Here is a 21,726-nt window from a genome sequence, read left to right on the forward strand (position 1 = left end):
GTCACAGTTGCCCTAGACATTGAGATACAGCTTACTCCACTTATATTGAAATCGCTTATTTTGAAATTCCTCTTATTTTGAAATAGAAATAAATCCCCAGTTTTTACCTCTCATTTTCTTTGCATTGATTCAACGGATATAATGAAATCGGCTATTTTGTAATATCGCTTATATTGAAGCCACTGATCGGTCCCCATAGGTGATAATTAGTTGTTTTTATAACGGTTATATTGAAGTACTCCCTGGTGTCGTCACGGTTGGTGACAGTAATTATGCCAGACTGACAGGTTGATATACAAAGGTGTGAATTGATAAGTTCTCATCGTGTGTTTTTATACTTCTTTAAAAAAGTAAAATTTATGTATACAGATGTATTGAGGCTAAATGTAATATGGAAACCCCACGGAAAAGAAAAACCTTATCTTCAAGCACTAAATACGAACTAGTTATGGCTATTGATAAAAGGACATAGCCTAAATTTGAAATAGCTAAGGATTTTGAGATTATCGCGAGTACACTTACGATGATATACAAGCAGCGTTCAGCAGTATTTGAAGTGTTTGAGTCTGGTGATTTTTCTCTAAAACGTGAAAGAATGCGACTGGGATTATGATGAGGTTTAGGATAGTAACAAAATGAAACTTACAAAACTTATGGATATAATTTCAATCAAACTTTCAAGGACCAAATAATTTGTTCAGGTTTGGTTTTCTATGCTTACATCGGGATTGAACTTTCAAAAATGGCAGCTTCACGTCCGTCAATTTCGCTTATATTGAATTACGGATATATTGAAATAATTTGCATGGTCCCCTGAATTTCAATATATCTGGAGTAGGCTGTATGTATCTCGCAGATGCATAAACAGCTGTGTTCCGCTCTAACCATGTGTGGCATATTGACAAGCAGGTATTTACAGATTATTGAACACCATTTCCCAGCTCCAATAAATTTAGATGTCAGACAAATACACCTCACTAGAATGGATTTAATACAACATATAATCATACACCCATTGATTGCTTTACAGTCTGGCTAGAAGCCTGCTCTATGGGATTTTTTAGAAAGGAAGTTTACAATCTTTAGCTTTTGTATTGCAGTTCATAAATCAATATGGACATCAAATGCTTCTGCTTTAAAGCTGGTACAAACAAATAAACAAGAGGCCCATGGGCCACATCGCTCAACTGAGCAACAATAGGTATGATAAAATGAGCTTAAGAGAGTCATAAATCAAACTATCGTGGCAATGAAGTATAATACATGTAGATCCTGTATATGTAAAAGACCACTTTTTTTAACCATGGATATTCTTATGTTTTTAATCAAGTCCCTTTTCTAAAAGGATGATTTTATAGTCATATCACACCTGTTGAGCATTGCAGTTCTCAAAAAGATCCTAAACAATTGTTTACATAAAGGATATATAAAGGAATTAAACCTACATCAAACTCTGAACCCCTTGTGAGGCCCAAGAATCGTCCAGGGGCCAAAGTCTAAACAATTTGGAAAGAATCAGCAATATGTCAAAATGCTTGCATGTAAGTAAAACCATATATCATAACATTTCATATTTTGTGAATAACAAAAATATTTTCCTTTGTAAAATTGGAATCCCAATAAGGCCCCACCCTACTCCTCAAGATTTTGATTTGAAAGAATTTAAATCTACCTTATCTGAGGTTGCTTTCAGTAAATGTACAGCTTTTCTGGGAAAATGGTTTTAGAAAAAGATTATTTAAATTTTTTCTATTTATATTCCTATGTAAATTTTTGACCCCCCCATTGTGGCCCCACCTTACCCCTGGGGACCATGATTTGTACAAACTTGAATCTAAACTATCTGAGAATACTTCCACACAAGTTTCAGCTTTTCTGGCCAAATAGTTTCTGAGAGGAAGATTTTTAAAAAAAATATCAACAAATTTTCAATAAATCCTAATGATCTCCCCTTGAAAGAGAGTGTGGCCCTTTATTTTAACAAATTTGAATCCCCTTTACCCAATGATGCTTTGTGCCAAGTTTAGTTGAAATTGGCCCAGTGGTTCTGAAGAAGAAGTCGAAAATGTGAAAAGTCTACAGAAGGACAGACGCTGTACAAAAAGTGATCAGAAAAGCTCACTTTGAGCTTACAGCTCAGGTGAGCTAAAAAAGTAAATACGATTCTTTGAACTGTTGCACATCTCTTTGATATATTATATTGTATTTTATGTGAGCACATTAATCCAGATAATGCTCAAACAATCAGTCTCCAGTTTGACATTGAGTCTGACTTTCTGGCAGATGATTGATCAATGCTTCAACAAGCAGAGGTCTGCTCTAGCATATGGTGTTATATCTTATCATAAAGCTCAATCATCCTCATAATTCACAGAGGGGCACATGTTTAGCTCTATTACATACACAACCCTCATGCAACCCAGCACTTGCCTCGGTTTCAAACAAAAATATAACAAGACATTTACTTGTTCTATTTTATGATGAATTTAGACTCAAGATTTTAAGATTCCTTTACAGTGATCTAGCAACAGTGTACGTATTATTATGGTTATACTAGAAGGATTAGCTGCGTATGTCTGCACTGCTAAAAGTTCTGCTTTATGTACATTTGTACTTAATACTGATGAGGCTGGCACAGGAGCAACTGATAATCTTGTGTGCAGTATAGAATAATCTGGCATGTAAACTGTCTGCTGTAATGACAAACAGCTGATCATCTCTCCACACACATCACACACTAATGCTAGCTGTAGCAGGCTCTCATCATAAATGTCTGCTCCTCAGGAAAACACTGACTACCAATGTGTGACAAGTCAATGGCAGGAGAATTCTCTCACACTCAATGAAAACAAATTCCAGGAGAACTCATCCTATCATCCCAAAAGATCCCAAAATAAATCTAAAAAAAAATATTACTTGAGAGAAAATACCATTTCTGCTATGATGGTGGTTTTCTCTTTTATCCATATGTGGCTTTATGTGGTAAACAAATTTACAGTGCAACATATTCACCAATAATGAATTTTCTACAATTTATTTCGACATAAAATTCCCCATGATCTACCTTAAACTAACATAATCTGAAGGCCCAAATGAAAATTTTAATTATATGGTTTATTTGGTATATTACATTTGGTTTTCAGTTTTTCAATTGTTTTTCTTCTTAGATCAAAATGACCAAGGAGATATATATTAATTAACAAATTACAATACCAATTTTAAAAAAAAAAATTCTATGGACATAAAGCAAAGATGCATTTGATGAATGTCTACAAATGTTCTTACAACAGATGTCAATTAAAAGCAACTTAACAATTCTTATAAAACAATATCATTTGGTATACAAATGATCCTATTCGTACATAATGATAACAGTATTCAAATTCCCCTTATACTTTTGTCTGAAGGTATTGCTTCAGCAGCTGGACAATGTTCCATTCTAGTAACAAACAGTAAAGGAATTCAACCATGTTATTTTTTCTCTCTCCATGAAATCTAAACCAGCCACTGGTGCTCAGAATTTATTGTTTCTGATCAACACTTCAATGGTGATGCATATGTGTTAATGATGTTATGTAATTTGTTTTTCTCTTTTGATTTCCTAGCCTACAAAACTGTCAAATTCCAAGAGCTTTATCAATTAGCATACCTCATAATCAAAATACACCCACCTATATCAACATCACATGCATTGTCTGGCATGAACTTCTGTATACTTATATCTATAAATTTCAGAATATATTGAGCAAAATAGAGTTCCAATGTAAGAAAAAATGCATCCTGACGTTTTCCATAGCCTATAAATACCACAAACAATTTTCAGCTCATTGACAAAAGCTACCAGAAGATTTGGTTCTACCGGTATATATTGTCTCAAAACCTAAAGCCTTAAATTTTTAGCAAGCATTAGGTTTAAAAATGCTGCTTAGTAGATTTTTTTTTTTAATTGATGACTCACTCAAATAATGCATCAAAATCCAGTTTGCACACAAAGATACATGTATGACTGAGTTATATCATTGTGCAACCTGATTGCTTGCCAATTTTCAGTGCCCTGTATATCCTCTCAAGTTTAGGCTTGTATCTGAAGGTGTCAATCCCAACCCCAACCCCATCCCAACCCAACCCCAACCCCAACCCCAACCCCTTTCCCAATCAAATACATGTATCATATGTTATTGTAACTCATTGAAAGATTCTTGATTTCTTACACTGCATATATCCTTTTATCTTTAAAGATCAATACTATAAAGAGTATATATTTCTGAAGATAAATGTTTTGTCGGTGAACGCTTGTTTCTGAAGAACATCAACTTTTTTTTGCAAAATATCTCAAAGAACACGCAGGCAGGCTGGCAGACACTGTGTCCTTACCTTGCTGGATGTGTTTTCAAGGAAGCAAACTCGACTCCCGAACCCTTCCGCAGCCAGACAGACTCGCTCAGTGGTATCGCTGTCCCTAGTGGACGTCACACAGCTCAGGCAGAATATGTCTTCCTACAAAACAATGGCAAAACATGTCATCAGTTATATACTTCTACCCATGCTTTTTTTATTTATTGCATATACAGCACACTTCTGAATTATCTCAATTAAATACTGTATTTAGGGTCATTTTTGCCCTGTGTAGTCTAGCCCTATCTTGAATTTGCCCAGACACAGTTTTGTTTAAAGAGAGAGAATTTGAGACATTGCAATTCATCCAGTTTTAAATTCACCAACTAACAATGCGGGTGAACGGTGTAAAAATAAAACTGGCAAATATTTCCCTGTATACAGTATAGCGTCTATATATTCACATAGTTTAAAAATGACTGCATGGTTCTGAATGCTGATATGGCAGCAGTAGAGATGACATTAATTACTGTGATTACTGTAACATAACCATCATATTTAAATGATATAATTTTCTCATAACGTTCACTGTCCAAATGAATCTGTATCAAAAGGAGTGTTAGTCATTTTGAATACAGGGTTTTTTTAAAACTACATTTACATGTACATGCTACTTAAAAACATTTTCCTTTAGAGAAACTGTACATTGTACAAAAACAATTTCTATAACAATTACATACATATTATTTTTATAATCATATTCCTACATTATTGATCGATAGAACTGTCCCAAAATCTCATGAATTTAAGTAGTGAAACTACATATTCTCTAACATACCGAACAATGACAACCCTGGCTAGCATAGTGAGTCAATAAATGCCAACATGAAATCGGCAGTAGCTGGAAGAAAACCATTAATTTCTTACCTCAATTATACCAGAGGCTGAACTTGCCATGATCACAAAAATACGAAACTCCCCAGACTACCGGTAATTCGCAACAAAATAACCTAAATATTATTACTACACTCCAATAGTGACCAGCCAAAGACACTAGCCTCAGACTGCATGAAGTGAAGTTTTCAGTTCTCTGATCAATGATTGCACTTCATATGATGGTAAAATATCAGGATAATGGCTGTCAAGCATGATTAGATTAATTAATTATAAAAATGTGGGACGCCAAAAATATACACCTTTTGGCACACTGAAACCTATATAGATTGGTTTGTTGAGGGCTCAATTTATCCCTCCCCTTCACTGCTTGTAGTCATAGCTGAATCAATTTAATGTTGATATAAAGCAACTTATATTATCTACCAAATCCTCCACAACATGCTTTTAAGTTACAACAAAATCCAAGAATTCAATTTATGGTTTTAGCAAATTTTGGTGTAGCTTTTTTCTGCTGTTGGTTGCTTAAAATGTAGCTCCAGGTCATTTTTCAGACTTTATAACATGGATTTCATAATGATGAGAGTAACCTTGTGCTTGGGCACAAAATCAATCGAGAATGTTCTTGTATACACTTGTACATGTAATTTTTCTTTTTCTTTTTGAGTGTTTATAGTATCAATTAAGTAAATACAGTAAAACTCTGTTATAGTGAAGGCCTAGGGACCAGTGGATTTACTTTGTTATATCCAAAATTTGTTATATCTGTAAAACGAATTTGTAATAACTATAGCGTATTCACTATATTCATGTTTTCTTTTACAAGTTTATAATTTTTGCTAAATGAGGCTCAAAGTAAAAATGCATTACTTTTATACTTTTAATAATCGGTTAGTGAATTGAAAATTTATATGAAAATAAATTCATTCAAATTATTATGTTTAATTGTACTACAGTGCAAACTTTTAAACTGTAATCGCAATTCGTTAGAAAAGTGTTAAATTTTATTATTATTCACCTCTACGGGCTCAAAATCAGTTCGCTATATCTGTTAATTTGTTATATCTGAATTTGCTATAACCATAAAATTTTGCAAAGATTTGTTAAGAATATTATCAGGGACTAAAAAACTTCGATATATCCAAGAATTCGCTATATCCGTGTTCGTACGAAACAAGTTTTACTGTAGTTTCTTTTTTTTATGTTGGTGATTGGGAGGCAGAAGATAACCCCAAACTTTAGAATGCCTCATATAGTTTTTACGTAAGAAGCAAATCTTAGTTCACTTTCAAAGGTTATTTCATTAGGAATCATCTTTAGACACAGTACAAAGAGAACTCAGATTACATTCATTTTGCTTAATTTATTTTTCTGTCAATTTTGGAGGGATTTCTTCTTTTTTGTTTGAATCAGGAAATAATTATTTGAACTGCTGATAGCTGTTCCTCATATCATCTGACATTAATGTTCCTCAACTCATCTTTAAACTCAATCCTTTTGTGTCTGTCAAACCCTTTTAAATCACTACCCTTTAAGGTATTACAAATAAACCAGCAACATCATTTCATGAATGTGTTGTCAAATGCTCTGATTGATTATACACTGTATAAAGTTGTTGTTTTTTACACTGGTGATATCAACTGCATATTATTGCACACATGTAATAAATTAAGTTCTAAGATAGACTTAATTCAGTCTCTCCATAAAACTGTATTACAATATCATAACTCAGAAGCATATGGTATTGATTACACATCACAGGTCACCTAAGGACCGTTAATTGGTTACACATGCATTCACATTACCCCTTTTTGTATTCTCTAGAGAATGGTGGGTTTTTTTTCAATTATTACATCTATTATCATTGGATACTATACAATTGCTCGATCGTACCCAAAATAAAATTTGATCAAGACATTTTAAAATATGATATATCTGTATTCCAAATTTCATTTCAATATGGTATCCTCTGTGAAGAAAATGAACGAAAACTGCAAATAATAGGAATTTTTCTATGTCCATGGGGCATACCTCTGTCGAAAAATGCTCGATCCTACCCCAAATCAAACTAGACCTAGATGTTATTACCATAAACCTGCATACTAAATTTTATTTCAATAGTGCATCCTCTGCGAATAAATTGAACAGAAACTGTTGGTGGACTGTCCAACCGTCACCAACCAACAGACGGACAGCAGCAAAGCAATATGCACTCCCTTCTTCAAAAGGGGGCAAGGGGGCATGATAAAGATAAGAAATGTATGGTGATTCATCATGACCAGTGTTCACAAATATCCAGTTGCCAAAAATCCAGTTAAGGCAGGCCAGTGATTTTGATATTGGGTCAGGGAAAATAAAAAATAAAGAGGTCAGGTGGTCTTTTTGTAAATATTTTCAATTCACAAACCTGCAGTTTTTATGCAATACTTTCCTTAATCATTGTACTATATTTACATTCGTGTATATTTCCCCTTATCTTTGCATTGGAAATCTGCGACGTTCAATTTTCTATATTTACATTCCAAATATTTTTTGCATGTAAAGTGTGTGAAAGATACTGCAGTTATAAGACTCTAACACACACAGGGTATTCAAAGGTTAGAATGGCTAGTTTTATTATGACGTCACAAATGTTAAACACTGTAAAATGCAATGTCACAAGCGAGAATCAAAGTTCACGCTTGTGGCTGTTACAGTGGCTCTTCCATTAATTTGAACTTACCCTTTGGATAAAACAGAAATTTTGACGTATAAATCACATTTGCAGACAAGACAAGAAGTTAAAAAAATGTAAATATAAGCATTAAATCATTATTTTTTGAAAGATATAGTCTCATAACTGCAGCGGTGTGTGCATACAATTTTCATAACGTGCTAGTGCGCGTTACTCAATTTGTATGCACACACCGCTGCAGTTATGAGACTTTATCTTTCAAAAAATAATGATTCAATGCTTAAATAAATACACTTTGATAATTCATGTGCCATGTGCACAAATATAAACGCCTCCATGTGTTTAAACCATATTTATTTTTGTACGATTAACTGAAACGTTCAATCTTAAATAACCAATTTGATATGTACTTTTGAAAAATACTCATGAATATAATATCTACTCTTTAATATAAAGGATTTTCTCCACAAAGTTTCTGGCTAAGACATTTATCATGAATATCAATCATAGCTTGCTGTGTTGACATAAGTCGATTAACCTTTTTACATTTTGATATTTGATACAAAGTGTAAATTCATCAACAAAATTACGGGTGCCGCCATTACTGGGTCCTAAATTCGACGATTGCTCTACATTGTCATGTCAGTTAAATTTATCCTCACAACATTACTTAACTGTTTTACATTAATGAATCTTTGGTCCTTGCAGACGATACATCATGGGGTTCATCATAGTGTTTACATTTTTGTATAACGATGATCTAAATTCAGGGTAATGGTGGATTAACAAAATTTGCTATTTTTTGTTAGGAAAAATTCAAAAATTAATTTCTTATCGTTTGAAGTGCATTTTAATAAATACTGGGCCAGTTGATTGCCAGTCTATCATAGTATCATATTCATACAAAATCTTGTTCCTGCGAAAACAAACAAGATGTAAACAAAAGATGAACACCGTCAAAATTTGGACCCTGTTGATTTTAGGACCTTCGACCATATATTTCTATAGAATGTTTAACAAATACATGACCAGACCAAAGACATGATATACTTAACATTATTAAATACTGTACTGGCGTGCGACCAGTTCTCGCCGAGTACCATTTCTCGCCAGTACATTGTGACGTCATTTTTTGTATATAATTTTATGTGTTGATAAAATGACGTCACAATGTACTGGCGAGAAATGGTACTTGGCGAGATGGCCTTGCTCTGACTGACACATGATTTCATATATGTACTGTAGCCTAAGAAAGAGGCATATAGATATCATGTTTCTCCTCTGATCTAAGTCAATTTGCATTAAATTTCACATACACGTACTCAGTTGCTGAATAATAATATTTAAAATTCAGATGCTACAAAATGGAAATTATTGTTCATACAATACCACAAAATATTTTAATTATTCATTGCTCGTACATTCGTGATAATTGCATGAAGAATTAGTTTTCTGTGCCCAATCAATAGACCTTCACACACCGAAAAAAAACCGACACCACTAAGCTATAGCTCATAGAACGGTATGTCTGCAGTACGTCTCAGAGGCTACAGCTAAATCTTATATCGCACACACTTGCCAAAACACTTCTGCCAAATCATGTGTGAACCCTGACTGATGGTGTGGAAAAAAAAATAAGTTTACCGTTCGTAAGAACGAGAAATCATCCTGCTCTGAGCCGCCGCTGTCTGCGCTATCCGACATGATGCCGTCTGCAGTTTCCCTGTCACTAATTCATCAGACTTTGGGCAGTGAAATGATGTAAATATTCCTCAAACTTTTATACTTCTCCTCACTGCACCTTTACCGCATCACAAACCTGCACAGGATGTTAGATGTTTCGTGTGTAACGCGACACCTAGCGAGGAACAGCAGCAGCAGCTGCAACTAATGTGCTAAAAATAGTATTGCCATAAATTCCCATTGCGGTAACTCATTCAATCGTTTCCATACTATTCTGCTTTGTTTCATTTTACTTTCAAAATAGTAATGGAATGACCACATTCATTTTTTACAACCTCCCTTGCATATTTCAGAGATATAAATAATAGCTGGCCTATATATTTGCTATATATTAATCTTTTTATTAATTTTTTTTTTATTTCAATAACCACTAAAACCTATGCACGTTTTTCATAAAAACAACATACTTTTGGTTTAAGATCAATACAGTTGTTTTACCGGTAACGAACCAGTATGCGGTTTCGTCGTGCATGCGACTATTATTATCCAAATGTTTTTATTTTTTGTTTAAATCACGTTTCTTTGTCCTTCTAAAATGTAGCATCAAACTTCCGAAAATATGAAGGATGAATTACGGAGATAGTTTTCGTTTTCCAGTATCGAATCAAGTGTCCTCTATCACTTCTGACCGGATATTTTGGGGCGGATTAATTTCAAAAATGCACTAGAAGTACATGTCAATAGACTTATTAATGAAGAAGGAAAAATATTTGTGGAAATATATTATTTAATCAACTAATATGATCGTTATTTTTATCGTACCGTTTTCATTTTGCGTTACTTTATGATTTTGAATATTCATGAAAACACTTTATAATAGTAATTAATGATAAGTAGATGCCATTTGCCTTTGTTTTGCCCGTATATCTATCAATATATCCAGCCAAATAATACTTCTGTCGCAATGAACCGACACTAGGAAAACTACATGTGGTTCTATTTCACACACCCTTTATCATGTTTATATCGTGTGAATATGATTAGTTGGGGAATAGCTTGGTAGGATGTCACTCGGCTTTCTACTGGTTGCTAATGGAAAAGTGAAACAATTCCGTAAAATTAAAACAAGTTCTTTGTTCTTTAAGCGTCGGATGGAAAGTGAATTAATAAATTTCACTCACCATCCGGCTTAATTTGGAATTGCTCTCATTGACCAATCAGGATACTTGATTTAAATGCTAGCGGGCTAATTTCACAGAATTTCTTCTACGAGCTGACACTGACTACTAAAGGCCAAAAAGGTGATAAAGTCAATTAGATGAATTTTGATGTACGTATGTAAACAAAGAGAAGATTAAGTAAAGCCGAAACAAGTAAATTATTTTCTGACGTAATGAAAATAGAATAATCTTCGCGAGTCGCTAAAGTGTCGCTCTGATAACACAAAGAATTTATCTTCAAAGGTTTGCCTGGACGAGGAATTTGTCAGTTTATTTAACAAATTAACTTATTTTCCGACAATCTGTCGTAACTAAGTAATTTCCAGAAAAGTGTCAAATTGTTTAGATGCCATGGTTATACAATTAAAAAGTAAAACGCTACCAATAAATTTCCCTCGATTAAGAAATAAAGTATAACTTTAAACAGTGAGAAAAACGCAAAGCATTTAAAATTAGTAAAATTTAAATGATTTTGGAATAAAAATTGTAACTCTAAAATGCTAAAAATAGACAAATTAAGTTGTGCTGAATTAACATTCAGAAATAATAACCTGTTACATTAAAGTTTTAAAATTCAGAGAAGTATAGATAGTTTTAAATTCTCTGAATTTGAAAACTTTAATGTAACATCTATCTGAAGTCGTAATTTCATTCAAAGCTCAATTATTATTTGATATGATGCATAATCTCATTAAATGGATTACAATTTCTAATTATCCACTAAAAAGGGTTCAATAACAAACTAATTTTCATAGTTAGGTTTAATTGTTTGAACACTTTCGTTTTTTCTGCCTTGAACTTCCGGCAGTTCATATCTGGGTCACCTTTTTAATTTGTAAATAATACGGTAAATAATCGTGCAAATGTCAAACAACTCCATACACTGATAGAATATTTATTTCTGTATTATAATTACCTAGCTTTGATTTTTTAAAACATTATATTCGTTTTTCACCAATAATTTTTCTAAAAATTATTCGATACTGGCAGATATTCGTTACCGGTAAAACGATTGTATATCAACATAAATGTAGTTCTCAAAGTAAGGTTGGTCCCGTAACATTTTTCATTAACAAAACACGCTAATGGTGGTGTTGCCACTCTGTCATTTATATATCTGCATATCATTATCATTTCGCTGCTCTGTCTTTCTCTTTGTCTGTCTGTCTGTTTCTCTCTCCATTTCTTTTTCTCTCCTTATCTATCTGTTCATCAAAATACACGTTTTCATATCTCTCTTTCTCTGTTTTTCTCTTTGTCTGTCTGTCTGTCCCCCCCCCTCTCTCTCTCTCTCTCTGTTCATCAAAATACAAATGTTTCCATGTCTCTCTTTCTGTTTTTCTCTTTGTCTGTCTGTCAGTCTGTCTGTTTCTCTCTCTCTGTTTCTCTCTCTCTCTTATCTATCTGTTCATCAAAATACCCTCTCTCTGTCTCTGTCTGTCTCTGTCTGTCTCTCTCTCTCTCTCTCTCTCTCTCTCTCTCTCTCTCTCTCTCTCTCTCTCTCTCTCTGTCTTGTCTCTGTTTCTCAATCTCTTTCTTTCTCTTTCTCTCTCCTTCCTATTTATCTGTTCATCAAAATACACAAGTTTTCATCTTTCTCTCTCTCTCTCTCTCTCTCTCTCTCTCTCTCTCTCTCTCTCTCTCTCTCTCTCTCTCTCTCTCTCTGAAATGGAAAAGATGATTAAAATAATCAGGTCATTTCGCCTAGAGGCCGTCTGTTAGAAATAATAGTAACAATTCGGAAAAAATATTTCTGACCAAACAATGCTACTCGATTCGCATGTTAGTCTCGCCCCAACGTTTCACATACGTTTTACATTGTTTGATAATATGCAAATTTTTATAACAATATCAATACAACATGTTGACGATTATAAGCAGGAAAACTTTTCATTCATTGTGAAGATGTTTACCTCTTGCTGATCCTAAATCATGGACTGTACGGTCAAATCTGATGTTTGCCTTTCCCAAACACTGCAACTATTATTCAGTTCAATGATCTTGATAACTACATGTTTCTAAACAAACCACAAACCTAAAATACAAATTAATACATTTAAAGATTATAAAAAGTTTATAATGGATACGTACTATATTGGTAAACAGTATTGCTCAAAACTATTTCATCAATATAGATGTATTTAAAATATTCACATTATGAAACAATACAATTCCAAAATTACAGCCAAAAAAAAAAAATAGGAGCAACATAAAGTAAAACAGAGAGAGAGAGAGATCTCTCATTCTATTTTTCTTCAATTATTTTTTGTTTGTTTTTTTTCAATGTACAAATTAACACATTTTTTATCATCTTTAAATGTATAAAATTTTCTTTTTATATGTGTGTATTGTTTGGAGTCATGTAGTAATCAGTATCATTGAACTGAATAGCGTTTGCACAGTTTGTTAATGCCAAAATTCAGATCAGATCGCAGTAATCTGATTATTTTCATCGCCTTTTCAAATATGAGAGAGAGAGAGAGAGAGAGAGAGAGAGAGAGAGAGAGAAAGAGAGAAAGAGAAATTGAATTGCGGAGAAAAGTTTAAGTTGGTGATATATCTGTATATCTATGTAGTGCATCGTCCGATTTAAAAACGGATTTCAGCGTTAGATTCAGCTTTAAAAGTTCTTTGTTTTCGCTGAATCATTGATATCAAATTATCGCTCAGGAAGTGTTCACAAATTGTTAACCGTTTCTGAGACATCTGACAAGTGTGGTTAAGGGGCCGACCTTTAAATATTGTTCATATTGTTTAGAACATTATTCTGAGCAACTTTTGTTCTACATTGCTTTTCAAACTATTTCTCCTTTTTCAGACATTAATGATCAAAGTTTTGAACTTCTGGCCCCTTAAAACCCCTAATTACATAATCGAAGACCTAGATATGGTACCGTATAGGTAAACAGCTGTACAATGAACATTTTTGCTTCTATAATTAATAACAAATTATTTTTCAGTAAGGAGTTATTGTAAGAAGACCTTAGATCACTCTTTGCCCCTAACTTTAGGGACCAGCCCCTTTTTCCTGATATCAACTGAAAGGTCTTGCAAATATGAACATATTTTGTTCAACAAGTGTTCACGAATTGTTAACCGTTTTCGAGATATCTGAACAAATGCGTTTTAGGGGCCGACCCGTAAACTCCTTAATGGGGCCATCGACAAAAAATATTTAAGAAAATATATTGAATAGAATATTATTTTGAGCAATCTGACCCCTGATCTGAACTTCTGACCCCTTTGAAACCCCTATTTACGTAAGATATGACTTAAGTAAGGTACTGTATAGATAAGCAGCTCTACAATAGACATTTTTGCTTCTACAATTGATAACAAATTATTGTTTGGTAAAGAGTTATTGTAAGAAGAATTTAGAGCCCTCTTGGCCCCTAACTTTAGGAGCCATGCCCTTTTTCTTGATATCAAATAAAAGCCCATGAAATTTCAAACAACTTTTGCATTACGTGTCTAAACAAAATATTTATACGTCAAAAGATATTACAGAAAATGTGTGAAAATTTCGTGAAAAAAGTTGGTGATGATTTTGAGGTAGGTGAGCTTCGAGACCTTAAGCAATTTTCATAATTGGAAGCATGTGGGTACATCTACAGACATTCATCTACAAACTCTGAAAATTTCAAGCTTCTATATCGTCTAGTTTTGGAGGAGATGCGTGGACAAAATGACCCTTAAAATTTGCAAAATCGTCAATATCTGAAACCGTAAGTGACGCCATAAGCTCAAAGTTTAATATCCTTGAGTATTTACAATACCAAACAAGTTCTGGAAATTTCGTGGAAAGCAGTTGAATAGTTTCTGAGATATAACCACTAATAAAGTCAGAGGAAGAAAATAATAATAACTGGACACGATCTCGTTGCTAGCAACGAGGAGGTCTTCCGTTTGATTTTTAGAAGGTGATATGATGTCATTGACTTTGATTTTCGACAACAAAACATGATCTTGAAAAAGGAGTAGAGTAATAATCCTTTTTTTCATCGTTTGTATGTGTTCTCTTACGTTGCTTATTTAATACTTGTATTTCTTCCAATTGAGATAGAAAAGCTTAAACTTTTTTACCTCAGGCCCCTATAGTTTACAAATTCTTTATCGTTCTTGATATAACTGAGGAAGAAAATTTTTGGAGCCGACCCCTCATCTCCTTATTGTAGCCGTTTAACGAAATTTGAAAGGTTGAATATTATTTAGTAAATCATTTTGAACATCGTCTCTTCTATTCTGCTGTAAAAATATTTTTCTTTTACCAGGTATAGGTAAAAATATAGGTGATCAAAATTTAAAACTCTTGACCCATAAAAAGACCAAATTATCTAATACATGAGAAAATCATTATATTGTATTGGTACAAAACAGTACGATAAACATTTTTGGTTCTATAACCTATTACAAAATAACCCTTAGTAAAGACATATAACTAAAGGACTTTATACCCCTATTTAGTCCCTAATTTTACAGGCCAGTCCCTTTTTTGGTATTTAATGAAAAGTCAGTTAAAACTACACACATTTTGCTCAATAAGTGTTTACAAATTCGTTATCGTTCTTGAGATATCTGAGAAAGAAAGTTTTAGGGGCCGACCCGTAATCGAAATTTTGAGAGTTGAATATTGTTGAGTACGTCATTATAAACATAATTTTTTCTATACTGCTTGTAAAAATAACTTTCCTTAACCAGATATAGATGATCAAAGTTTTGCACTTCTGACCCCTACAAATCCCTAATTAAGCAACAAAGAAAATCATTATATTGTATGGGTACATAACAGTAAGATAAACAATTTTGCTTCCATGATTTATAACAAAATACCTCTCAGTAAAGAGCTACAAAAGACTTTAGACCCATCTGGGTCCCTAATTTTAGGGTCAGCCCCGTTTTCTTGGTACTAAACGAAAGCTCATATAAATATAAACTTTTTTGCTATACAAGATATAACAAAATATTATTAATAAAAGAGATAAACAAAGAAAACCACAAAAAATCATGACTTTTTTTAAATCTCTATTTTCGGGTCCAGGCGAGCTTTGAGGCTCTTTGAGCCAGACATTTATGATTGCCTTTAGACATATCTTCAACTGAATATTTGAACTGAACATCTGTTACCGTTTAGGAGAAGTTCAAAGGACAAGCAGACCCTCAAAAAATCACTATATCGTCAATATATCAGAAACGGAAATGACGTCATCAATATAAAAAATTTCCAATAAGGTTCAGATCAATTATTATCAGATCTGAAAGTTTCATAAAAATCGACCGAACTATTTCCGAGAACTAGTGTGCACAAATTTTGTAAGATAAAAAAGGAAAAAAATAATAATAATAGGGAACTAGATCGTTCTGATTTTTGAAAAAATAAGATAAAACTCATCAATTCAAAGATAAAATCGTAAATCTAAGCGAAAAAAAAAGTGAAAAAAATTTGCGGCACTCGGGGCTTGAACCCAGGTCACCTGGGCCATGTCCACGACTCTATCGATTGAGTTACTCGGACTTTCGCTTCAGAACTTTGATGCTTAATTTCTCGAGAACGCCTTGATCGATTTTAAAACAAATTACATATTCTGAATCAGTAAAAAGGTCACTATTATCTGATTGAAAAAAGTTGAAATTTGTCATTTTTTAAATTTGCTTCCAGTGACGACCGGAAGTGACGCCAGACATTCTTTTGACATAGGTCCACCAGCAAATCGCTAGATTTATCATCTGTAAAAATTTCAGCCCAATTCTTTACTTGTTTTTGAGAAACCCGACAGACAAAATTGACTTTTTAAAATCGTAAACGCACGATAACTTCCGACCGGAAGTGTATTTCCAAAAATGGATGAAAAACAATCATACAACTGTATTTAATAAACATTTATCTCATCACTATCTATTTCACATCTATTTCAACAGCATTATTGAGCGTTTTGGTTTAGGTAAGGAAGATTTGCATAATACAATGTATCTAGTCTCAAGAAACCCAAGTCTCCAGTAATGAGAAACTGTATGAACTATAATCAATTTTTTTTTAAAATAGAATAAAAATAACATTGTAGATGTTATTATAAATCTGCGTTTTTAGCGATACTGCTTAATTTTATGTACGTTTTCTTGAATTTTCCACATGTTTACTCAGTGTAGTAAACATCAGATGCTTAAGGGGAATACAATGTACTTTATTTTGATAAAATATCGAAAGGGTTTTTTTTCATATAAGAACAAAATTATGGGATGCAGTATACGAAATTCTTTAAATAAGCAAGTTTAAAAGCATTTATTTGAGATAATTACAGTATTTCTATTATAAATTGGAAAAATTGCCTTTAAATAGGCATTAAACGTTTTCGAAAAAAATCATATGTCCCAGAGAAAGGGGGGATTCCGACCCCCGGAACCCCCCCCCCTCCCCTCTGGATCCGCCAATGTAATATAAAATATAAGGTGTTGTAAATGTAGTTTATCTAGGATAAAATGAATACTGCTACTCCAGCTGCTTTTGTTATTCTGATATAAGATATTGTTTTCATACATTGCATTTTTAATAAAGAATGTTCAGGGAGAGCTTCAATTCTTTGTAAATATTTTAGATTACACTTTATGATATCAACAAACATAGGAAAACGACCAAGTTCACTAACAACTGCTTGGTTATAAGATTTTTTATGTACACCACTTATATATTTTAAAAAATTAACATGTATTTTTTCACAATACATCTTATTGAAGAAGTTTTCTAAACAATAATTGGGGCGTTTAGATGCAGGTGTCACTATGTTGAACAGTATTTCACTGAAGGTTCAAAACATGGCTGAGGCAAAATAATTCCCAAAATTTCCTTTGAATTTGGTGCGCTTTCGCTCGAGACAGGAGCTGATTTTTTAATGAGATGAAAAACAAATGTGTAAGAGGTCTAACTATCCCAAATTTGTAATAATGCGAGATCATTTGAATTTTTTATGCGTGTTGTTTCCGGAGGGGGTGAAAAGGCCCGGGCTTGATTTTCAAGCACATGTGTAACTTCGAGGTAAACAAATTCTCACGTCTTGGTGGATGCACGAATGTATTTTGCTAGAAAATTGTAAATGAAGAGTTGTTTAAGAATTTTTTTTCCAGAAGTTCGTTTTTAATTTTTGATCTGTATGTAAAGTTGAGCAATTTTGGTAAGAATATATAGTAAAATTTAATACTGTAGTGCAACCTGCAGTAGAATTTACATCTGTATCTACTTTTCCCAAAATTTCACAAGCGTATAATAAAATTGGTTTAATAGTATGGTCAAATAAATGTATCAACGTGTGGACACTTGGTTAAATATTTCCAAAAGACTTTAGCTAAACATAATTCCTAGATATTTATATGATGTCTCTCGTTCGATTACATAATTTTTATACAAGAATGTTTGAACCGACTTTGAGTTATTTTTACAAATTACTGTAATTTTTAAGATTGACAGTTAGACATTTCTTATCACAATAGTCACTCAACTTATTTAAACACTTTTGCAGGGTTTTCTGTGTACCGTTGGATGGTAAGGATTTTTCAATGCTCTCCAGGTAGATTCAATGGTGGTGTTTGTATGAGCACCTGAGTTTGCATCTACAAAATGACAAGAACGTCAAGAACGGACAAGGCCTGACAAATCCCCCGTAACCAGGATTTTGAAATGGCATAAAAACATATAAAAATCTCTACATTTGAAATTGTGCATCAGTACATGTACAAGTATAATGTAAAACTGCATTCTCTGACAAATGCATAAAATACAATAATACATGTACTTGGTACTTATCTCTTTTGTTTAATTTGATGCATTCTAAGTATTACTGCCTGATCACATATCTGTGCTAGCGCTATTTTTATCCGACATTGTATTACAGATCGAACATGAACAATACGTAATTGTTGTCATTATATAAATGGTATTAGATATTTTTTCTTTTCAAAATAATACAAAAAAAGCGGAACACGTTTGGTCTTTAAAGCAAATAATTAAAAATAAAACGCCGACTATACGATTTGAACACCCTGTCCTTGCGGAATGGTGGACTACGAGCCTCCGCCTATCACAGTGAGCTACGTTGACACATTGGTGAATAAATTTAACTCTTTGACAATAATTATATAACGTGAAACGTTTTTGGTGAAAATCACAGAATTTGACCCATTATGGGTCTAGACTCCATCTTAATAAATCAATAATAAAAATCAAAATAAACTTATTTTATAAAAAAAAAAGTACTTATAGGATGGAGTCAGGGCCCATTCATACCTAATTTTGCAATTAAGAACAGTAAATGATCCAAGATTTAGGCAAAAACCGATGTGCAGCTTAATTTGGAAACATTTACTTGTCGTATTTATAGAATGAAAGTAGAATATTGACATCAATTGTGAAATTTATTATAAAAAGCAATGCAAACAAGTCAAAAATTAATATTCTAACTTAAATTGAAATTCTTTCGTCTTCATTGCCCCGAGTGGGGGATATAGAACGCCTTATACACTCCTGTTCTTTACCGAGTGGTTTACTGTCAAATGAGTAAAACCCTCCTTGTCCAAAGAATTGTAGGCTTTCCAACAATCACTTATTATAGTTGATCCGGGTATAATGTGTTGTTTTATGACAAGGGTATCGGCAGTTCTGTTTTCAACGGTTGTGAAAAACACACTTCTTTGAGTCCCACTCTATGCCCCCAAACACTCAGACTCCATCCACCCGTCTGCCCTTGTGATATTTTCTTTTCCAAAACTTGCTTTCGTCTATTTCAACTACAATACCCGGGCCACCGATGACATTGTTTTCATTGGTTTGCAGAATGTTGTCACAAACTTCTCTGGCGTAGTTATATCAGTCCACTATAGTCCTTGCACAAACTCCCAGTTATGGCACACAAACTCCTGGTTACATCGATAAACCCAGAAATATGTTATGTGCAGAATTTTTTCTAAAGTCAAATTGTCACTCACAGTGATTCTCGAACCACAATCCTTTTCGAACGGGAACTTTTTTAAAGACATTTCTTGTTTGCACATTTCCAAACGTAATTATCCCGGCTAAAGGAGGAATCTTTTCGAAATCCAAAACGCCTAATTTCACAAAATTTGCATAAACAGTCTTTAAGATTAAGGAGTAAATTAAGATTAATTAGCCATGCAATGACATATTCTGTAGACTCACAAATTTTTGCTAGATCTTTAAGCTTCAACGACACCACGTGTATTTATTTACATTGCAGCTGTCAAACTATGAAAATGACACCACTAGGCATGCGCAGCTTGCGCTTCGTTAACGATCATACATCATCGATATTCACTTTATAAATATCAATATATATTGAAATTCATTTTCAAATTAGGTTCAAAACTCTCGTTTTAAAAACGAAGTTACAAACCATAAAAACTACCGTAGATTTCGATTTTGGGGTCAAAATAGCTCAAAACCTAGCTCACAATTATCATTTTTTTTCGATCGCTTACGCGATCTCATATATAGAGAAATCGCCTATGGCGATACTATATCTTAGCGCGTTTTGGGGGGGGGGGGACCGGTAAAGTAAGTACGTTTAGTAACTGATACATGTAATTGTGAAAACCATAGTAAAATGCATGATTTGCGCATAATAACTAACTGCTTGATTCAATATTTCTTTTTTTCAACATGCTGTAAGTCAATGATAATATCACAGTGCAAAATTGACTGTTCTATAATTATCTTTATTTCGGACTTTACTTTTCAAATACAACATTTATTTTGTCATATATTCTTAGAATTTAATGTTTACAAAGTGAATTAGCCATTGACACTCGGCAGACTTTTTATTTAATTGTTATTACAAATCAGACATATGTTTCTCCCAAGAACTGCTAATCTCTTGAAACAACATTGCGTAATTATATGCCTTTCATGTCTTGGCCATGAAAGACTCATTGAGTTAATCTAATTACCTAAAACCTGTGAATCTTTCACTCAATTCATTTGATGTCATCAAATTGTCACCTTTACTCATTGTTTAGATTCTTATATATACTGAATTGTATTTGTCAATCTTCAGTTCGGAGGCCTGACGCATTACCGGCCACTTCCGTCTGTGTCGCTTATTTGTTTGTTATTGTTCATCTTTTAAATTCGATTGATAATAAATACGGAATCCTTCATCACTTGGTTTTACTTCTCTGGAATTGCATATTGGTGGACCCTTGGGAATACGGCATACATAACCTTCGTTTTTAACTTACAGCCCACAGCGCGCCTCAACCTAATAATTTGTTCCTTTTACGCCAACATTCCCTCACCCGGTTCGTACTGCACACGACCGATGCAGATGCAGAAGAATACCATAGCACCGTAAAAACTACGCGGTCACAATAATATGAAAATATATGCTTGATTTCATATCGAAAATTACTCATTTTCTTTATTCCCCTTTTCAATAAACAAAACAAACCAACACACAAAATTGATCCAGATAAATATAATTATGAAAAAATAAACCTAAAAAACAAACTACACATTCATCCTTCACCCACAATAATGCATTTTCGATATTTGTCATCGTAGTAACCATGGTAACAATCTATTAAGTAGGTGCTTGCACAACATAGAACTCCTTGCTGATCAACGTTTTCAAAAACGCATATAAAGAAAAAATTATTTTGATTTTTTCTTGAATTTCTTTTCATGTAAAAAAAAAAGAAGAAGAAGAAATCAGTTCTCAGTCTCTTTATGCCTGTTTGATAGTGGTTAATTCAAGTTCATTTTGCATATCCTTTTGTAATTTAAAAATGCATATGCGATGTTAATCTTTTTTCCATGCAATATTTCGGATAAAGCAATGAAGAGTAGTATGTTGAAACTTCATACAAAATTTTATCAGACCTTTAAATTATAAAATGCTAACATTGAAAATTGTGCCCAAT

General features: G+C 33.2%; 1 protein-coding gene across 10 annotated transcripts in view; it reads right to left on the bottom strand.

The window, feature by feature from the left end:
- The window catches only part of LOC128177261 (ryanodine receptor-like), a 140,548-nt gene extending 130,786 nt beyond the window's left edge, over positions 1 to 9,762 (bottom strand). For 9 of the 10 annotated variants that reach the window (XM_052843916.1, XM_052843911.1, XM_052843915.1 and 6 more), the window contains exons 1-2: positions 9,548 to 9,756; positions 4,375 to 4,497 (exon numbers count right to left, since the gene is read on the bottom strand). In XM_052843916.1, coding sequence (XP_052699876.1) covers positions 4,375 to 4,497; positions 9,548 to 9,607 — 183 coding nt within the window. In that variant the 5' untranslated portion in view covers positions 9,608 to 9,756. Of the gene's footprint in view, positions 1 to 4,374; positions 4,498 to 9,547 lie in introns of all 10 variants that reach the window. The other variant, XR_008242821.1, reaches the window with a different exon arrangement.
- Between the last annotated feature and the right edge of the window lie 11,964 nt (positions 9,763 to 21,726).

Source organism: Crassostrea angulata, chromosome 3, assembly GCF_025612915.1.
Source record: "Crassostrea angulata isolate pt1a10 chromosome 3, ASM2561291v2, whole genome shotgun sequence".
Taxonomy (NCBI): Eukaryota; Metazoa; Mollusca; class Bivalvia; order Ostreida; family Ostreidae; genus Magallana; species Magallana angulata.